A 22,576-nucleotide genomic window follows, 5' to 3' on the forward strand; every position below is an offset into this window, starting at 1 on the left:
TTGGTTATGTGGAGATGGTGGTGGAATTTCCGAAGGACTTTATGGGCAAGGAGTGTGATGTTTCAACCTTGGCTTTGGTTGTCCCTGATGTCTGTCCTGAAGCTTCGTCCACTGTTCTGATTGGGATGAATACTCTTGAACCCCTATATGAGCAATACCTGCAGAGCAACTTACCAAAGTTCCAACCTAGCTCGCAAGGTTAGAGAGCCATGTTAAAGACCCTCCAGTTGTCACACCAGCAGAGAGACAGTGGCCATGTTGGAGTAGTGAGACTCCTCAGCAAAGTCCCAGTGCGTGTTCCGGCCGGCCACACATTCATCATCGAGGGCTCTGCTAACGTCGCCTCTTCCAGATTCAGCCAGTCTGTTTTCGTCCAGCATCCTGCGTCCATCCTGCCTTGTGGTCTATGTGTTAGCAACTGCCTTCTCACTCTTCCGGCTCATCCTCCCTACAAAGTCCCAGTGGTCGTAACAAATGAGTCAGAGCAGGACCTCTACATTCCACCATTGAGTGTCATTGCAGAGCTCGGAACGTACCACTGCATTTTGTCACAGCATCAGGTGAAAGGCTATCTATCAGAACCTGCACTATCCTCTCTCAATTTTGGTGACTCTCCCATACCATCGGAGTGGAAAGAGCGAATCACAAGGAGATTAAGCGACATGTCAGCGGTCTTCTCACATCATGACCTCGACTTTGGATGCACAAGCAAGGTAAAGCATCACATCACGCTTCATGATGGAACTCCGTTCAAACACCGTGCTAGACCAATCCATCCCAATGACATAGAAGCCGTTCGTAGCCATCTGAGTGAGCTTCTGGAGGCCGGTGTCATCCGTGAGTCCACATCACCCTTCTCTTTTCCTATTGTCGTGGTACGGAAGAAGAATGGAGATATCCGATTGTGCATCGACTATAGGAAGCTTAATCTCCAGACCATTAAGGACGCCTACGCTCTTCTAAAGTTAGAAGAATCCTTTACGGCACTTACCGGTTCAAAATGGTTTTCAGTCCTGGACTTGAAGTCAGGCTATTACCAAATTGAAATGCACGAAGCAGATAAGCCCAAGACTGCTTTCGTGACCCCCTTGGGATTCTGTGAATTTAATAGGATGCCCCAGGGGGTCACTAATGCTCCCAGTACGTTCCAGCGGTTGATGGAGCGATGCATGGGCGATCTTCATCTTCGTGAAGTGTTGGTGTTTTTGGATGATTTAATAATCTTCTCCAAATCCCTTGAAGAACACGAGAGGAGATTGATACGAGTGTTGGACCGGTTGAGAGAGTACGGATTAAAATTGTCACCAGAGAAGTGCAAATTTTTCCAAACATCCGTCCGCTACCTGGGTCATATTGTGTCAGAGAAAGGAGTAGAAACGGATCCAGAAAAGATAACCACAATCAAATCCTGGCCAATTCCCACCAACTTAAAGGAACTACGCTCTTTTCTGGGGTTTGCGGGTTACTACCGCCGTTTCATTAGAGACTATTCCATCATTTCCAAACCTCTGAACGACCTTACCCGTGGGTACTTACCTGCAAGGAAGTCCAGAACCAAGCCATCCAACGTTCAATACCAAAGTCCAAATCAGCCTTTTGGAGAACGTTGGAGTTCCAGTTGCCAAGTCGCTTTCACCACATTGAATGAGAAACTAACCACAGCTCCAGTTCTTGGGTTTGCAGATCCATCCCAACCGTACATACTTCATACAGATGCCAGTACGACAGGACTAGGAGCTGGACTTTATCAGGAACAGAGGGGAAAGCTGAGAGTGATTGCTTATGCAAGCAGAGGCCTGTCTAAGAGCGAAAGCCGCTACCCAGCCCACAAACTGGAATTCTTGGCATTAAAATGGAGTGTCACTGAAAAGTTCCAGGATTACCTGTATGGAGCCACATTTACCGTTGTGACAGATAGCAATCCCTTGACTTACATACTCACCTCCGCCAAGCTGGATGCTACTGGTCATCGCTGGTTGGCCGCACTCTCTACATACTCGTTCAAACTCCTGTACCGGGCTGGGAAACAGAATATAGATGCAGACGCACTCTCCCGACGTCCTCACCAGTGTCTTGATGAAGCACCTAAAGATCATGAGCTCATACAACAGTTCCTGGAAAACCGTCTTGTCGACTCAAACCTGATTTCTTTAGAAATTGTTGACGCCATCTGTCAAGGTTGTCTCGTCCGAGCTGCTCAGCCTGTCAGTCCTGGTCCTGAGGGCATTACGCTGGTTGAGTCCCTCTCCATCACAGCAAAGGCAGTCCCTGACAGTTATAACACTGAAGAGGGTCAGTTACCTTCAGCCCTGTCTCATCTCAGCATCAGGGAGGAACAGAGGGCTGATGCCACCATTCGAGAGCTGATTCATCAGATGGAGACTGGAGAAAAGATCCCGCCAATGGCAAGAACAGAGTTGCCTGAATTACCTCTCTTGTTCAGAGAGTGGGCAAGGTTTGAGCTGATTGATGGAGTCCTCTACAGGAAATGGCAAGACCATGAAGATATTACTTACCAACTTGTTCTTTCAGAGTGTCCTCGTCCAGCTGTGCTAAAGAGTCTCCATGATGAAATGGGCCACATGGGAATTGAGCGCACCTTAGACCTAGTTCGCACCAGATTTTTCTGGCCAAAGATGGCTAATGACGTTGAGCACAAGATCAAAACGTGCGGTCGCTGTGTGCGACGGAAAGCTCTTCCTGAACGAGCTGCTCCACTGCACAGCATCAAAACATCTCGTCCTCTCGAATTAATCTGCATAGATTTCCTGAGTCTTGAACCCGACACAAGCAACACCCATGATATCCTCGTTTTGACCGATCATTTCACCAAGTTTGCTGTGGCCATTTCAACGCCAAATCAAAAAGCAAGGACTGTAGTAAAATGTTTATGGGATAACTTCATCGTCTACTATGGAATTCCCGACTGGTTGCATACGGATCAAGGTCAAGATTTCGAGTCAAAACTGATCAAAGAGTTGTGTGAAGTTGCTGGTATCCAAAAGTGTTGGATGACGCCGAACCACCCAAGAGGAAATCCGGTGGAAAGATTTAATCGGACGTTGCTGGGGATGCTGGGTACTTTGGAAGACAAGCAAAAATCTAAATGGAAGGACTTTGTGAAGCCATTAGTTCATGCATATAACTGCACAAGAAACAACGTAACCGGTTTCACCCCATATGAACTAATGTTTGGTAGAACCCCACGTCTTCCTGTCGACCTGGCTTTTGGCCTACCTCTGCGCGAACCACAACACAAAACTCATTCTCAGTACGTGCAAGGGCTTAAATTACGCTCGGAAGAAATTTTCCATATCGCTTCCAAAAATGCTCTAAAAACAGCTGAGCGGAATAAAACACGGTTTGACAAGAGAGTCATTCCGTCAGCGTTGGAAGTGGGAGACAGAGTGCTCGTAAGGAATGTACGTCTCCGGGGAAAGCACAAGCTCTCAGATAAGTGGGAGCGGGACATCTATGTTGTGGTCAGAAGGGCTGGTGAACTCCCTGTTTACACTGTAAAGCCAGAGGATAGAGATGGACCACTGCACACATTACATAGAGATCTCCTCCTGCCATGTAGCTTTCTACCAGTAGCTGAGAATGTTCCGTCGCTGGAGCGTGCCCATGTTGCCAAGTCGCGAACTCGCCAGCAAAACCAGAAATCAGACAACTTGACCGATTTACCTGCTAGTGATGATCACATTGAAGATGTGGAGCCACTTACCTTCGACCCATCCGTATCTCGATTCACTGTGGAAAGATACTGCAGAGTTCCAAATGCCGTTCTTCCCAGTGATGCTGTTGATTGTAGTTCTTCTATCCCATCTCCAGTCAGTCCTCCAGCCCCAGTGGTGCCGTCTGTGTCGGAATTCAGCAGCAAGCAGTCTGAGTCCTGTGAGGAAGAGGAAGCTGTGGAAGAGGAAGATGTTGTAGAAACTGTAATTGAGACCTTACCTGAACCTGAAGAGACATTTACCGAAATCCAGTTGAATGAAGACCCTCCTGCAGAATCCAGTCCATTGCCTGCTGTTCCTGTTTAGCCTTCAGTTGACAATGACATAGTTGACAATAACTTGACTTTCAGACGTTCGACACGACACAGAGTACCGCCTGAGCGATTACAATACTCGATCTTAGGTAATCCCCTAATCTCTGTAGTTCAGTCTCTGCTCGATAGCCTGTCTGATGCTTTAAGTATTTCATCTGCGTCTGACACTGGTTCAGCGGTTCATGTCGTCTAGTGCTCCGACATGCAACGGGGACGTGCATGAGTTTAAAGGGGTGAGGGTGTAACCCAGGGTAAATATAAATAGAGAATAATAATACAATTAATTAATAAAATTAATAAAAGTAAAATTCTATGGTTCTATTTTTCTTAGTCACCTGAACACACCCTTCATTCATATCTTTGTGCAGGGGTCACATGGTAGTCTCAGTGAACGCTTTCAACCAATCATAGCACGTAAGCGCGTTTTACAAGCTGCGGTGAGTTTCCCCAATGAGTAGTGTGAGGGGGAAGCCACCGGAGCAGCTGCACTCGTGTCCACCACCGTCGTCTTTAGAAGTAGTTTTCCTGAGTTATATTTTGTTTGTTTTTTTCCTGTGAACTACTGAACTTCTCTGCAGATTTGAAATATTTTGGGTATTGTTATTATTGTTTGTCTTTGTTTTCACTTAATACATGGTACCAACACCAAATTTAAATTATCTGTCTCTGTGTTATTATTTACTCTTTCAACACCTCCTTGAGACGAACTTTATCTCCTGTAGCCCAATCATTATTTAACCTTCTATAGCTATATTCATCTGCGATTTAACACATATACCCCGCGTATATGCTACATAATTGTGGCATAAGAGTGGTGAGAGAGGGCATCCCTGACGAGTCCCACGTAATATATAAAACTTTGGAGAGGTGATGCCCCCTGTCATAACCACAGCAGAAGGGTTGGCATATAGTACTTAAATCATATTAATATAATTTCTGCCTAAACCAAGGCACTCCAAAACTGACCAAAGGTAACGCCATTCAAGCCGGTCAAAGGCTTTCTCAGCATCCAAAGACAAAGTTGCACACGGTATGTCCATACCACTGGTTACATGTATAATATGCAATAACCGGTGAACATTATCGGCCGCAATGCGAGATTTAATGAAACCAGTCTGATCGTTATGCACCAATTTAGTCATGAGCAAATCTAAACGAGAGGACAAAACTTTGGCAAACAGTTTCACATCACAATTTAAAAGAGACAAAGGTCTATAATTCCCGCACTGAGTCAAATCTTTATTAGGCTTTGGTAAAAGAGTAATAATGGCATCTGCAGCCAATACTAACTCTGATAGAAAATCAGGAAATTCTTTGATAAAATCTTTATGGTGGCCTGTATACAGTAGCCAGCACAAATGTTAAACGTGATTTATCATTTACACTAGATAGTGTTACATTTAGCAACAACACTTCAAAATAATTATATTTAAAACAAGACTTCTCAGTAATTCTGAAGATATTACTATAAATTACAGCAACACCTCCCCCTTTGCCTTTCAGACGAGGTTCATGTTTATAACAGTAATCTTGCGGGGTGGACTCATTTAAAGTAATATAATTGTCTGGTTTTAGCCAGGTTTCTGTCAAACACAGCACGTTGAGATTATAGTCAGTAATCATATCATTAACAATGAGTGCTTTTGAAGTAAGGGATCGAATATTCTGAGCCCCAGATTGTCATGTTTGAGCTCTAAGACTATGTGCCATATTACTAGAGAGAAGAGCAGCACCATCCCAGGAGGGATGAATACCATCTCTTTTCAACAGGTCAGGTCTGCCCCAAAAACTTTTCCAATTGTTTATGAATTCTATATTATTTTGGGGACAAAAACGCGACAGCCAGCCATTGAGTGAGGACAATCTACTGACTATCTCATCACTCCGCCGAACAGGAAGGGGGCCAGAGCAAATTACAGTGCCTGACATCGTACTTGCGAGTTCACACACCTCTTTAACATTAATTTTTGTGATCTCCGACTGGCGGAGTGTAACATCATTAGTGCCGACGTGAATAATAATCTTAGAGAATTTACGATTAGCATTAGCCAGCACTTTTAAATTTGCTTTGATGTCAGGCGCTCTGGCTCCTGGCAAACATGTGACTATGGTGGCTGGTGTCTCTATTTTCACGTTCAGTGTAATAGAATCGCCAATAACTAGGGCACATTCAACAGGATTCTCAGTGGGTGTTTCACTGAGTGGGGAGAACCTGTTTGATGTTGTAATCGGAACGGAAGAGCGGTGTTTTGTTCCACGACTAGAGCGTCTCACCGTCACCCAATCGCCCTGCTGCACGGGCTCTACTTCAGCTGGAACCGAACCATGTACAGAGTTCACTAAGCTAGTCGCATCCAAAACAGTATCTAAAGTACTAGCACTCTTACAATTAACCTCGATTAAAGTTTGGATGCGTGTCTCTAATTCTGAAATCTTCTCCGCCAGCCTAACTATCTCCCTGCATTTATCACATGTAAAACCTGTGCTGGCAGAGAAGGCTATGCTAAACATGTTGCATGAGGTGCAGGTGACAATAACAGGAGATGACATGACTTACCGTGTTTGTTGACTGATACTCACCACAGTTTTTGATGCACTCGTAAAGGGCGCGAGAGAAAAAAAAAATATATATATAAAAAGCGCTATAAAAAGCATAAATATATATATGTTGAGCTAGCAATAACGATTTAGATTGAAGCTAGCGATGTCCGGTTAATATGTGATGTTCATTAAGCTATATTTAGCAGTATAAATAACAAGGAATGATAGTAAATAATGATTAAAACATAAAGATACAAAGCTTACAGACGCAAACCAATGCAACGCAGCAGCAGCAGCAGAGCAGACAGGAGCAATCGAGCAGACAGAGCCTGCTCAGCCTGACAGAGCAGTTACAGTGTGATTAAAGTGTACTGTTTATTTTATTTTAAGGCAACTGGACTCAAGTCTCCTCATTTATAGCACTGCACTTTCTGGTGTTCCTCCATCTGAAGAAAGATTCAGAAATACTATTAGTTAACGGCTTGATATGTGTATCAGTAGAAAGAGCATTAAACTGTGAAGCATTTGAAACGTTGTGGCTCTAAAATTGTTTCATATACTGAAATCTGACAAATCTTTGCTTTGAAACAATACAGAAGTGAGAACAAACTAACAACAGCGTAACAAATGACAGTAGATTATTCTGACAGAGTTACAGTTATACTGGACTAATGGTGCTTTACACTAAATCCTAATTTATTAAGCAAAATGTGTATTCAGAGGTTGTAAACTACAAAACTGACTTTGAATTAATTGTGAGTCATGTACAAGATTTTCTGATGTTTAAAATGTGAAATCAGTCCCATTTAAATGTTAACTTTTCTATTGTTTCTATATTGATCCTATATATTAATCTACAGTGATAAATTCACTTATTTGTGGAGTGAGGACGGATCCAGACTGGGATTGTAACTAGTTTCCTCAAATGCTCCTGTCTTGGTTTGTTCATATCATTAAGTTTCCATGATATTGCTGGTGTATTAGTGACTGTATGGCATTTATTAATGATGCTTTTAACTCACACATGAACTGAACATTGATCAGAGTCATTTTCTCTTTCTGTCTTCAGTCTGAGTGGATGCAGTATTACAGAGGAACAGTGTCTCATCCTGACTTCAGCTCTGAAATCAAACCCATCACACCTGAGAGAGCTGGACCTGACCGGGAATAAACTAGGAGTCTCTGGAGTGAAAAACCTCAGCGATCTACTGAAGAAGCCACAATTCAAGCTGGAAAAACTACAGTTAGTATCATTATACTGTACAACAGTTACAGTGTGATGGTTTGAACAGAAACAGAAAGTTTGCTGTTTGGTTTATTTTAAAGGTACACTGTGTAGTTTTTAAAGTATTTTATTAGCTAAAATCATTGTCTTTATTCATAAATATGTCCTCATTGTTGTAAAATTTCCTCTGCCAATGATCTGACTTATCCTCGTAAGCGAAGAATTTCTTATCTTTATTTACATTAGACGGGTAAGTCCAAGGAGGCTTCCATGTCGTTCCGACATTTTGAAAAACTATAATAGCAGAGAGGGACAAAAAGCACTAGCCTACCTTAATGCGTTTCCACAACTCGTCTTCGTTTAGAGCCAGCGTCACGTGACTGAAACCAGCTGAAACAGACAAGGAGATCAGCGATAGGCGCTTGTCACTGCCCCGGTAAATCTGAAAGGCTGCACTGCACGGTACTTCATAATGCAGGATCTTACTTATGCAGAGCCACAGGAGATGCTTTTTACAGTCTGTGATTCATACTGTAACATTCGTTTGTTCGTTGTGTGTCAAGTTGCAGTTTGTTTGAAATAACGAACCTCATCACCAAGAAAAACTCGATGAAGTGCTATTGGAAGACATGTTGTCAGCTTCTTGGTACATAACGGCTACCGTAGTTGCAACATGCATTTGAAAAGGCGAGGCGCTAGAGAGCACTATTCGTTTGAATGCAAAATAAAATTACACCACTAACTGGGAGAAATTCCTACACAGTGAAATCCATGAAAGAGAACTGAAGTCTCGATCGCATGCTGTGTGAAAGGCGTGTGTGCGCTTCAGGGGCCTCATTTATATCGTTAAAATCATCTTCTTCAGACAGTCTTTTTGAACAAGACCAACATAGGTTTCTCGCCATAGAAAAGCACCTGTTCAGCGGACCGAATCACAAGCTGCTATTATTGTGAACGCGCCGCTGCTGTGTGTGTTCCGGTGAGAAGATGAACAAGAAGCTCAGCTCGTGAGGCGCTGTCAAAAGCTGTTATATATTGACGTTTTTATATATTGTTCATCCAAAGCATCACTAAAATATTTAAATGTTTTTGTTTATTTAAATGAAAAGTTAAGTTCTGATCTATTATTCTCTCTTACTGGTTTATGATTCAATAACATTACAAAGTGAAACTGTTGCAGGTGTTTTTCATTGCACGTTTTTCAATGTAAAAAAATCTTTCTGTTTTTTATAATTTTTTGGGGAAATTATTTGGCAGTCAGAGGTGTGTGTCTGTGTGTCTGTGTGTGTGTGTGGTTGGGGCGAGATTTGTTTAAAGGTTTAAAGGGGAACGCGACCAAAAAAGTTTGAGAACCACTGATTTAAGCAAAGTGTGTATTCAGAGGTTGGAGGGCGAGATCTGGTAGTTATCATTGTTCTTAAGATTATATGTGACAGGATTCATGTATTTTATTGTTTTTGAAGGAGCTTCGTATCTTTGATTCTGCTTTCAGCTTTGCAGATGGTCTCTACTAAACACTTCCTGTAGTTAGTTGAGTGTTTTACATCACTATTTTATCTACATTATAATTGATTTTAAGGATTTATATGGTTCTGGTAATGTTAATAATAACTGATTAATCAGCTGAATGTTAAATTTTCCTCTCTGTAGACTCTGTGAGTGCAGTGTAACAGAAGAAGGTTATAAAGCTCTGGCTTCAGCTCTGAGATCAAACCCTTCACACCTGATAGAGCTGGATCTCACAGGCAATGATCCTGGAGAATCAGGAGTGAAGCAGCTCAATGATTTACACTGTCAACTAAAGACACTGAGGTGAGACAGGGTCTAATAATTAACTAAATGAATCATATGCAGGATAATTATTTATAGAAATATTATTTCAGTAAAACAATAAGCTGTTCAATCTGTTGTTGCAGATTGTTGACAGTGATTTCAAGACACAAATCCTATAAAATGGTTTTCATCAGCACCAACTGCTGGATGTTTTCATTACACCAGGTTTAGTTGAGAACTGAACTGAATCTGCTTCATCTTCTCTTCTGCAGGTTTTTGAGTCCTGCTGCAGAGGAAGCCTGTCAGTATGTGAATAGAGTTGTGGGTAAACACCCGTTACTCCTGAGAGAGCTGAATCTGAGTGGACATGAACTAGGAGACACACGAGTGAATCAGCTCGCTGCTCTACTGCAGGATAAACACTGTCAACTCAACACACTGACGTGAGGATTTCTCATTTATTCATAATCTTACATTACTTTTAATAGTGACATTACTGTATCTGATGTAATATTTCCTGAGATGAGCCTGAGTTCACATTATATTTGTGTAACATTTCCACCTTATTATTTTGTGATCTGGTGAAATGAAGATGATCTCACTTCCTGTGTCTGTTTTATTTCTTTATGAAGATGATGTGACTTTACAGAATAAAGAGTTAATTTCTTTTCTTCTTCTTCTTCTTTCTCTCTCTCTCTCTCTCTCTCTCTCTCTCTCTCTCTCTGCTAATGTAGGTTAAGCTGCTGTTATATGACAGATGAAGGTTGTTCTGCTCTGACTTCAGCTCTGAAATCAAACCCATCACACCTGAGAGAGCTGAACCTGAGTGAGAATAAACTAGGATACTCTGGAGTGAAAAACCTCAGTGATCTACTGATGATCCCACAACTCAAGCTGGAGAAACTACAGTTAGTATCATTATACTGTACATGTTGCACACTTAAAACAGACTGTGTCTTCTGTTTTGCAACTTTATTTTGCCAGTTCTGTTGGAATTATTTTTTTAACACGAAGCAACACAACATCTTCTAACATCAGCGATATAGCCTGTGTTCACTTCACCTGGCTCAGTTTTTTTCCCGACCACACTACTGTGCTGGTTTATAACATCATCATAACTGAACTTTCACCTTTCAGTAACATAAATCAGAATAATATCCAGAATATTTATCAATTGAAATTACAATGAAATATAGTGATTTCCCTTACAGAATTCTAAACATATCCCCATTCTAGGAAATTATGAAATTATAAAATAATACTTCTAGGTCGCAACATACAGCAGTCAAGTCAAGTCATCTTCATTTAAATAGCGCTTTTAACAATGTAGATTGTTTCAAACCAGCTTTACAGAGATAAACGTATACTTTATGGTAACAGAGATTGTTTTGGCTTTATAGCGGTTCTTTAATAAAGTTATTTTCCAGCTAAAGTTAGTTTTGATTGATACGCTTCCGTTGCAACGATCATTTGTTATTAAATTAGCGCCGCTAAGACGACACCATTCTCTCTACATAGACTTTAAATGTGAACGTGTGAGAAACGCTGATGGCGTTCACATGCGCATTAAGAATTGGTTCTATAGTTATGTGCGTTTGAATATATGTGCGCAGGTTTGAAATTCCCTACAAACCAAGCCTAAACAAAGTACTGGTACCTTATAAAATTTGATATAGAATTAAATTTTTTATTGTTACTTCGGGGTAGGTACGCGAAACGAATTTCCCGAAAACGCTTTATCTGTAGAGTGGTAATGGGATTCTCCATAGGGAGAGACTAGTTGGCACGTCAGCACTGCGTTGTCATCGGGTCCAGGCGAAGGTCACTCGTCAGATCTGGATACGGCCTGGATACGGCCTGGATCCGGCAGGCTGCGGGAAAACCTCGGGATAAACAAAGACACTAAAATTAGCGTAGATGCCATTCTTCTTATGATGTAACGAGTACATCAGGATTTATGGGAAGTGTTCCCGGTTCCGGCTGATCTAATCTATGCAGCCTAACATTGAATTAAAGAAGTCTATAATGTGTTATGTGAATGCTAGGTCAAAGAGATGTGTCTTTAATCTAGCCTTGAACTGACAGAGTGTGTCTGCTTCCCGGACAATGGTAGGAAGACTGTTCCAAAGTGTTGGCGCTAAATAGGAGAAGGATCTACCGCCAGCAGTCGATTTTAATATTCTAGGTATTATTAACTGGCCGGAATTTTGAGATCGCAATAGACGTGAAGGACTATAATGTGTTAAAAGCTCGCTCAAGTACTGCGGAGCTAAACCATTTAGTGCTTTGTAAGTAATCAGCAATATTTAAAAATTTATGCTATGTTTAATAGGGAGCCAGTGCAGTGTTGACAGAACGGGGCTAATATGGTCATACTTCCTGGTTCTGGTAAGAACTCGAGCTGCTGCGTTTTGAACCAGCTGTAGTTTGTTTATTAAGCGTGCAGGGCAACCACCCAGTAGAGCATTACAATAATCTGTCCTTGAGCTCATGAACGCATGGACTAATTGTTCCGCATTTGTCAATGAGAGCATATGGCGTAATTTAGATATATTTTTAAGATGGAAAAATGCGGTTTTACAGATATTAGACACGTGACTTTCAAATGAAAGATTGGTATCAAAGAGCACACCCAGGTTCCTAACCGATGACGAAGACTTAACAGAGCAGCCATCAAGTGTTAGGCAGTATTCTAGGTTATTACATGAGGAAGTTTTTTGTCCAATAATTAGAATCTCTGTTTTTTTCAGAGTTAAGTAGTAGGAAATTATTAGTCATCCAATTTTTTATATCAGCTATGCATTCTGTTAATTTTGTGAATTGGTAAGTTTCATCTGGGCGTGAAGAAATATAGAGCTGAGTATCATCAGCATAACAGTGAACTTGTGAATTTACTGCTACAGACTGATAGCGGTCAGATAAGTATGATTTAAACCATGCTAGTGCAATTCCACTAATGCCAACATAATTTTCGAGTCTATTTAAAAGAATGTTGTGGTCAATAGTATCAAATGCAGCACTAAGATCAAGTAACACTAATAGCGAGACACAACCACGATCGGATGATAAGAGCAAATCATTTGTAACTCTAATGAGAGCGGTCTCGGTACTATGGTACGGTCTAAATCCTGACTGGAAATCCTCGCAGATATCATTTCTTTCTAAGAAGGAACATAGTTGTGAGGATACTGCCTTTTCTAATATCTTTTTAAGGGTAGATTCGAGATCGGTTTAATCATAGCCAGCTTAAAAGTTTTCAGTACATATCCTAGTGACAAAGATGAATTAAAGGTGCCCTAGAATTTGAAATTGAATTTATCTTGGCATAGTTAAATAACAAGAGTTCAGTACATGGACATGACATACAGTGAGTGTCAAACACCATTGTTTTCTCCTTCTTATTTAAATCTCGTTTTTGAAAAACACCCCTGAAAAATAATCATCATCCGAATCATCGTCCAAATCATTTTTCTTCGAGAGACATCATGGCTTGCAAACGAGCGAAGCGGCAGTTGCACAGTGTTTGGATGTACAAATGAGCACAAAGGTAATTTTTTAGTTCCTTCATCCGAGCCTCTGAAGAACCAGTGGGTTATGTGAATGTCTGATGTGTAATTGTTCAAGTTCAGACAGATAATCTTTCTCTCAAAGTCGTTCATGTCACGGGGACACACAGGAAAGTAGGTAGGTCCAAATGCAGTATGAAAATAGTGATTTATTGAAGTGTAATCCATCTCGTAGTCATCCAGGCAAGGTTCAAAATCCATGATAGCAATCCAAAATACACAATAAACAAAACAAGAAACAAGTAGACCGCAGACCAGAAGTGTAGTGACAATATATGACGACTCCGTGACATGGACTGAAACAGACAGGGTATTTATACACAGAACCTAAACAATGTAATGGGAAACAGCTGCGTGCAATGATGAGCGATGAGAACAGACAAAGGATTATGGGAAATGCAGTTCCAGAGTGAATGGTGACAGTATGGGGAAGAGACCTCTAGTGGACACCCGGGGAAACACAAACCAGACACTGTGACAGTTCAATACTGTTTATGCATCAGTAAATCAAGCCAGTGACTAAACGATCAACTTCATGTCGTTTCTCTTAGTAGGATGAAAATAATCTTACTTAAACTGTGATAAATATACAGATAGCGATCAAAGAACAATCCCTTTTCAGTCGCCCAAGCTGTCAATCACACAGCGCGAGTTTATCTGGACACTTGCCAAAACTCGTTATGAAATCAATGACGCTGCTACACTGCACAACGAAGCTCTTGTGGGTCAATGACGTGACGCCTAAATTTTCTGTCCGATTGCATTTTTTCAGGCAAAAATGGGTTTAAATGCCTAAAAAGATACTGCATATTTGTAGTACCTCTCCCATGTATGTACTCACTTTAACTTTTCAAAAACCTTTACTTATTTGTTATTTTTTTTGTTATTTAAAGTGTCAAAACATCATGTGGTGCGACCGTCCGGCCATAACTTCTGTTTTGAAAACATCTTTGAAATTACTCTGAATTTATTCAAATTTATATTCTGCACTATTTGGCATGATTTCCAAAATGTTTTGTAATCCTTTAAAAAAATTCAAAGCATTTGCATTTATATTTCCATCATAATATACAAACAAACTTTGTCCGATGATGTCCATTTTATGAAATATCATGTGGTGCGACCATCAAGGAACTACCATTTTGGGACTTATATGTTGAAAACTATTCAAACCAGGCCCGGATTGGCTAATCGGGAGCACCGGGAAAATTCCCGGTGGGCCGGTCTGTTTTATTGGCCAGGAGGGCCGGTGTTGTCATGGCACTGGGTTGAATGCTTTCTTTATGGGTCCAGTCATAGCGCAGCCCCACAATTTTTTTTTATTATTATTTTATCGCAGCCCCACAAAAAATAAAAATAAAGTCACTTTGTTAGAGATGTGCGAACAAAAAATAAGAGATACAAAACATGGATAATAGCCTATAGGCGCAAAGGCGGCGCTGAAAAGGCCAGAATAATAAAATATCTCTAGAAACTCAAGCGGCCAAATAGCCTACGAGTCAGGGCCGTACCGACCATTGAGGTCTCCGAGATCCGGACCTCGGTAATTTTTCCTGAGTGTATAATGAACGTTGTGAAATAATTGCCTAATATTACCTGCTGCAATGATTCGCATATCGCGACGATAACCGACCTCATCATCTGAGCTGCTTCAGCACTCAAACACCGCTCGTCGGCAATGGCAAAATGTTTGAGATGACTGATCAAAGCAAGCGGGATTTAAGTTCACAGAAGCGCGAGAATCCCAACGCGACGCTTCACGAGATAAGGTGCAAGTGGTTAAACTAAACGGCTGTTTTACGATAGAAATTTTAAACGACCGACATAAATAATCACTTTACAAAGACTGTATCAATCTAAGCTCATCTTCAGGAAGGGGAGATTTACAGGTAAAGATAAAGAGACTGAGAGAAGAAGAACGAGAGAAGGAGATGGAGATGAGAGAGGAGAGCAGGTAGAGCAATAGCCTATTGCATAATAATGAGAATAACTTTATTACAATGGATTCCTGTTTAACACAGTCAGATTTTCTTTGCCAATGACAGTGGAAAAATAATATGCCCCCGAACCCCCTAGATCACTTTTGGGACCTCTGTATTTATAAAACCCTGTAATTGCACTGAATAGAAAATGATATTTTTGAAAAATACGATGAATTATAATTACGATGTTATAAAGTCCGAATTCTGACTTTTTTTCTCGCAATTGTGACTTTATATCACGCAACTCTGACTTTATAACACGCAATTGGGAGATATAAAGTCAGAATTGCATGATATAAAGTCGCAATTGCGTGTTATAAAGTCAGAATTGTGAGATAAACTATTCTGAGAAAGAAAAAAAAAAGTCCGTCTTTTTCCCCCCCTTAGAATAGGACTTTATATCTCACAATTGTAAGATATAAACTCACAATTGTGTGTTATAAAGTCAGAATTGCGTGATATAAAGTCGCAATTGCGAGAAAAAAAGTCAGAATTCTGACTTTATAACACGCAATTGCGACTTTATTTCACGCAATTCTGACTTTGTATCTCGCAATTCTGAGAAATAAAGTCAGAATTGCGAGATGTAAACTCTCCATTGCAAGATAAAAAGTCGCAATTATCATTTATTTATTTTTATTTTGTGGCGGAAACAAGCTTCATATTGGGGGAAGTGCCAGATAGCCCTTGAAAGATTGGGCCTTATATGCTGAGGCTGAAAATGTGTCCCAATCCGGCCCTGATTCAAACACAGGAAGTTACATCATAAACCAATTTACCAAGGACCCATGGAAGCTAGCCTGGCTAACGTCAGACCGGTCTGGGAACCACGTGTTCATTTTCTCGTATTTGAGGCGTGGTTTACGAATGCCCAGAGCCGTTTATTGAGCGCTATGAATGTCTATCAAATGCGCCTGTACTTAGCTCATAGCCAATCGCTTCAGTTATACCAGATGACGTATGTAGAGTGACAGAAATTCGATGAGGAAGAAGACGTTGGGTCAGAGATTTATTTGTACACGATGGCGTTCAGCGAATATTGCCGTTTGTGCAAGATAAACATGAGGGTAGAAGGTAAATTCGCGTCTGATGCCATGTTGAATCCATAGATATAAACAAACTGCTTCGTTGTCGTCATCGTCTTGCTACTCCCTCCCCGTTCTGTGATTGGTTCCCTTTATCAGGGGAAAATCTGGTCCATGGTGTCCAGGCTGCTTAGCAGCGTGAATAAAATCGCGCTGCGAGCAAGGCAGCATGGGGAAACCCAGGCTACATGGAAGCAGCAAGCAGGTTTGTAATTCTCTCAAATTGGAAAAAAAATAAACCTTTGTAATGGTTGGTATGTAGTTGCCAAATTTGGATGTCATGTGGTATGACCTCAAAAAAAAATTTAATATTAAAGTTATTTCTACAAATATATATTGTTATTATAAATTTCATAGTGACCTTTTTTGGCAAGCTAGCTTGTTTTGTTTAGGTGGCCAATTCTGTGCCTGTAAATTATGACTGAATTTGAAAATATCATGTGGTGCGACCAAATATCATGTGGTGCGACCACTGCAGACTGTTTTCAATGATAGATATATGTCCTAGATTGGCAGTTTTATGCTTTTATATTCAATTGACAGTTTATATAAAAAAAGTACTTTACTTTAGTATCATTTGGAATAGATTTGTATGCAATTTGGGATTTTTTTTATATATATATTTCAGACAGTTTATGTTTACTCTTTGTACAATATGAGAAAAAAAAAAAAAATTAGAGCATGTAATTTCAGTTTAGTAATACTGCATTTATTTGTAGTGTATTTATTATTGCCTATTTTAATCTATTTTACCAGATGCCACTGCCAAGCGAAAAAATTCTGACCCTGCAGCAAGAGCAGAGTACCTTGATAGGAGAAGAGTGAAATATTATTACAGTTTAAAATATCTGTTTTCTATGTGAATATATAGTAAAGTGTAATTTATTCCTGTGATCAAAGCTGAATTTTCAGCATCATTACTCCAGTCTTCAGTGTCACATGATCCTTCAGAAATCATTTTAATATGCAACCCTAGACCACAAAACCACTCAATGGGTCAATGTCATATGGGTCAATTTTTTTTAATTGAGATTTATACATCATATGAAAGCTGAATAAATAAGCTTTCTATTGATGTATGATTTGTTAAGATAGAACAATATTTGGCCGATACAACTGAAAATCTGGAATCTGAGGGTGCAAAAAAATCGAAACATTGAGAAAATCGCCTTTAAAGTTGTCCATTTATGTTTGCGATATTGCTATATTCACTCACAAAAATAAATGTTTATAAATTTATGGTAGGACATTTACAAAATATAAAACATCTTTATTTAATATCCTAATGATTTTTGGAATAAAAGAAAAAACGATAATTTTGACCCATACAATGTATTGTTGGCTATTGCCACAAATACCCTGTGCGACTTGTGACTGGTTTTGTGATCCAGAGTCACTAATGATTTGCTGCTCAAGAAACATTTCTGATTATTATCAATGTTCATATTTTTGTGGAAACTGTGACACATTTTATATGTCAGGATTATTTGATGAATAGAAAGTTCAAAAGAACAGCATTTATTTGAAATAGAATCTTTCGTAACATTATAGACTGCGCCTGAATGTGACACTGAATGTGTCCTTGATTAATAAAAGTATTAATTACTTTAAAAAAAAACTATTGACCCCAAATGTTAACTGTATACAATACTTTTATGAAATAATTTATATCTATAACATTATTATTTGTTAGAAAGAAATTCTAAGTCAAGTTAAATTAAATGGTGCACTTGTGTTTGTGATGTGATTTTTATAAAAAAAAAAGTTTATTAAATGTTTATGTTCAGGAAAATTCTGTGAAATTTGTATAAAATCTGGTTTAAATCTATTTTTTTTGTATAAAATGTATTGTTCATTGATCTCTTTAAATTGATTTTTAACTATATAAGGTCTTCGTGTCATTTGGAGCGACCACTTATCATGTGGTGCGACCAATAAAAGCAATCACTGTATTAAATTTCAAATAAAATATCTTATTTCTGTGGCTGAAATATGAATCACTGATTCAGTATGCTTTAGTAAATTATATGTTTAAAACATTTCTATCAGTTTTATCTGATTTACAGGAAAAATAAGTCTGTTAACTAGATTTAAGAAGGCAGCTCGGAAATTATAGAACAAAAAATGAGATCATTATTTACAAAAACTCAAAAGAAATGCAAATACTTGGTTTCTAAACACTTTAATTATCAAGAACTTGTAAAAAATGTTAAGCATGTTAAGGAAATTAATTATTTTAAGATAAATCATGGTCGCACCACATGACATTTTTTAAGGCTACGGACAATTCATCTAGATGAAAAAACACTAAAATCACTTAAATTAAATTTTTTAAATGAATTTAGGTGTACACAACATCCTTAATGTTTGAACAATTGCAACAGGTATTATTTTTTTTGTATTTTAAAATTGGCCTGTTGAAAATCCTTATACGTCATTGACCCATGTACATCATGTTTGCATTGGTGAAATCATTAGTGAGAGTGAAGAAACTGCGTTGCAATGATAAGATCTTCATTCACATGATCAACAGGCTTACACTGAAGTCTCACAGCAGCCAATCACAGCAGTGGGCGTTTACACTGAAGTCTCACAGCAGACACGCCCCTTCAAACAGAGTGTTCAAATCAGAGGCTAAAATCAGGTTAGGAAAAATGCCTTTTATTTCTAAATTATAACAGATTTTGATCTAAAAAACATAGTAACATTATATGGGCACCCCAGGAAACATTCTAAAATAATAAAATAATCCATGCAATGGCACCTTTAATGATATTAAGAAGAGGATCTGTGACCTCTGGAAGCATCTCTTTTGTTTATTTTAGCAGGGTTTTGTTTATTTTCTTCTAATAGGGTTGAAAATAAGCAGATCTAGCAGCTTTTAAAGCCTCTCTGTACGTAATCGAGCTCTCCTTCTATGAAATGCGAAATACCTCTAGTTTTGTTTTCTTCCAGTTGCGCTCCATTTTTCTGGCTGCTCTCTTAAGGGCCTGAGTGCGCTCGTTGTACCACAGTGTTGGACTATTTTCTGTAATCTTCTTTAAGCGCAAAGGAGCAACTGTGTCTAAAGTGCTGGAAAAGAGAGAGTTAAAAGTTTCTGTCGCAATATTGAGTTCTTCTAAGCTATCTGGGATGCTGAGATGATGAAACTGATCAAGAAGATTATTGATAAAGCTATTAGTGGCAGAAGTGATAGGTCTAACATATTTGTAACACGGAGTCGACTTTGCAGCCTTGACTAAATGAAGTTTACACGAGACTAGATAATGATCTGAGATGTCATCGCTGAGATGCTGCAGAATTTCAACGGCATCAACATCTATTCCATGTGATAACATTAGATCTAGAGTGTGATTACGACAATGAGTAGGTCCTGACACATGTTGTCTAACTCCAATTGTGTTCAGAATATCTTTAAATGCCAATCCCAATGCATCTTTTTCGTTATCTACATGTATATTAAAATAACCAACAATTAGTACTTTATCTGCAGCCAATACTTTTTTTTGTGATCAAATTTTTATTGAGTTACAGAATATTATTGTACAGAAACAAAAAGTAAAAATGCACATCATTCTGAACACTTCTCTTTTCTTTTCCCCCCTCCCACATTCCTAAGGCGACCATTTCCCCCCACCCCCCTCTCCTAAAGATACATTCAGAGTAAACATAGTCTAAGAAAAAGTGCAGATCAAAATCCAAATACAATAAGTAACATGAGATAAACATGAGATAAAGGTCTTAAAGACGCTCCTTAATTTTGGAAATGGCATGTAACCATGCTGAAATAGTCCTCTGAGAAGCTCCATGTAGTCTTGCCACTGAGAGCTCCATGTTCGCAATGTCCAAGAAAGAATGCATCCATTGAGTCCACGCAAGAGAGTGTGGAGGTTTCCAGCGCAAGGCAAGCATTTTCTTAGCAGCAGTAAGACCACAAAAAAATAACTTTTTCTGAGTTAGAGAGAGAGAGTATAAGAGGAGTCATCACTTAGAAGCAAGAGTCTCAGACAGCATGATATCTCCAACTCCAAAATGTCCTTCAGCGTCGTGGTAACCCGTCTCCAAAACTCATTGACTTAAGGGCAATCCCAAAACATGTGCATATATGTCCCTATGCACCCAGTAGAGCACAAGTCACAATTAGGAGAGGTGGAAAGCTTCATTAAGTGACGTTTCCTGGGAGTGAGATACATCCTATGAATCATCTTGAAATGAATCATTGGATGATTAGGATTTTTAGAGACATGTTTGAGGTTAGACCATATTGAGTCCCAACATACACTCACCTAAAGGATTATTAGGAACACCTGTTCAATTTCTCATTAATGCAATTATCTAATCAACCAATCACATGGCAGTTGCTTCAATGCTTTTAGGGGTGTGGTCCTGGTCAAGACAATCTCCTGAACTCCAAACTGAATGTCAGAATGGGAAAGAAAGGTGATTTAAGCAATTTTGAGCGTGGCATGGTTGTTGGTGCCAGACGGGCCGGTCTGAGTATTTCACAATCTGCTCAGTTACTGGGATTTTCACGCACAACCATTTCTAGAGTTTACAAAGAATGGTGTGAAAAGGGAAAAACATCCAGTATGCGGCAGTCCTATGGGCGAAAATGCCTTGTTGATGCTAGAGGTCAGAGGAGAATGGACTGACTGATTCAAGCTGATAGAAGAGCAACTTTGACTGAAATAACCACTCGTTACAACCGAGGTATGCAACAAAGCATTTGTGAAGCCACAACATACACAACCTTGAGGCAGATGGGCTACAACAGCAGAAGGCCCCACCGGGTACCACTCATCTCCACTACAAATAGGAAAAAAGAGGCTACAATTTACACGAGCTCACCAAAATTGGACAGTTGAAGACTGGAAAAATGTCGCCTGGTCTGATGAGTCTCGATTTCTGTTGAGACATTCAGATGGTAGAGTCAGAATTTGGCGTAAACAGAATGAGAACATGGATCCATCATGCCTTGTTACCACTGCAGGCTGGTGGTGGTGGTGTAATGGTGTGGGGGATGTTTTCTTGGCACACTTTAGGCCCCTTAGTGCCAATTGGGCATCGTTTAAATGCCACGGCCTACCTGAGCATTGTTTCTGACCATGTCCATCCCTTTATGACCACCATGTACCCATCCTCTGATGGCTACTTCCAGCAGGATAATGCACCATGTCACAAAGCTCGAATCATTTCAAATTTGGTTTCTTGAACATGACAATGAGTTCACTGTACTAAAATGGCCCCCACAGTCACCAGATCTCAACCCAATAGAGCATCTTTGGGATGTGGTGGAACGGGAGCTTCGTGCCCTGGATGTGCATCCCACAAATCTCCATCAACTGCAAGATGCTATCCTATCAATATGGGCCAACATTTCTAAAGAATGCTTTCAGCACCTTGTTGAATCAATGCCACGTAGAATTAAGGCAGTTCTGAAGGCGAAAGGGGGTCAAACACAGTATTAGTATGGTGTTCCTAATTATCCTTTAGGTGAGTATGTCAATACTGTCCTCTGAATCAGTCCCATAAATATCCCTGTGCCAAATGTCCACCACAGGTAACCTTTTATAAGAAGCCTCCAGAAACAACAAATACAATGACGAAACCATCCCCCTTGTGTTACCATATGAAGTAAGCAACTTATGCAAAGTAAGACAGTGAATACTAGAGCCCCAAGGAACCCCATATGCATGCATGCCAGATCTCAGGCGCAGATAAAAGAAAAATGAAGTGCCTGGTAAATTATATTCTGCACGTAGATCGTTAAACATGCGTAAACCATTGTCCCCCCAAATATCAGCCAAAACATTAATGCCTCTATCACTCCAGTCTGAGAAAACAAAAGGTTTATTGCCCGATAAAAGATTATGATTACAAAATAATGGAGAATTTAAATGCCATTTATGGTCATCGCGGGTGAACTTTGAAGCCGCACGCCAGGTAGAAAGAAGATAAGCTATTATTGGGCCAAAATGCTGCTTCGCACTCTTTAACGGACTGTTGCAATAAATCAAATCCTGAAGTCTATAAGGTAAAGCCAGGTTAAATTCAATCTGTTGCCAAGATACAACAGAGCCAGGATTCAACCATACTGTAAGAGGGCGTAATTTAAAGGCCCAATGATAAAGCCTAAAGTCAGGTAATGCAAGTCCGCCAGCATCCTTGCAACACTGCAGTGTTAAATACTTTATATGTGGGGCCTTGCCGTTCCATATGAACTTAGAAACAACATTTTGCAATTTAGACCTGAAATCTAAGGGTGGTGACAGAGTTATCATAGCAGAAAAAAAATTAATGCGAGGGAAAATATCCATTTTGATGATAGAAATCCGAGCTTGTAAAGATAGAGGAAG

At 39.7% G+C, this 22,576-nt stretch overlaps 1 protein-coding gene across 4 annotated transcripts in view; it reads left to right on the forward strand.

Moving 5' to 3' along the window:
* The window catches only part of LOC311304235 (uncharacterized protein), an 807,935-nt gene that overhangs the window by 395,468 nt on the left and 389,891 nt on the right, over positions 1-22,576 (forward strand). For all 4 annotated transcript variants that reach the window (XM_084431142.1, XM_084431143.1, XM_084431145.1 and 1 more), the window contains 5 exons: positions 7,659-7,832; positions 9,465-9,626; positions 9,860-10,030; positions 10,322-10,495; positions 18,754-18,864. In XM_084431142.1, the coding sequence (XP_084287268.1) occupies positions 7,659-7,832; positions 9,465-9,626; positions 9,860-10,030; positions 10,322-10,495; positions 18,754-18,864 (792 nt within the window). The remainder of the gene's footprint in view (positions 1-7,658; positions 7,833-9,464; positions 9,627-9,859; positions 10,031-10,321; positions 10,496-18,753; positions 18,865-22,576) is intronic.

Source organism: Rutilus rutilus (genome assembly GCF_951802725.1).
Source record: "Rutilus rutilus genome assembly, chromosome: 14".
Lineage (NCBI taxonomy): Eukaryota > Metazoa > Chordata > Actinopteri > Cypriniformes > Leuciscidae > Rutilus > Rutilus rutilus.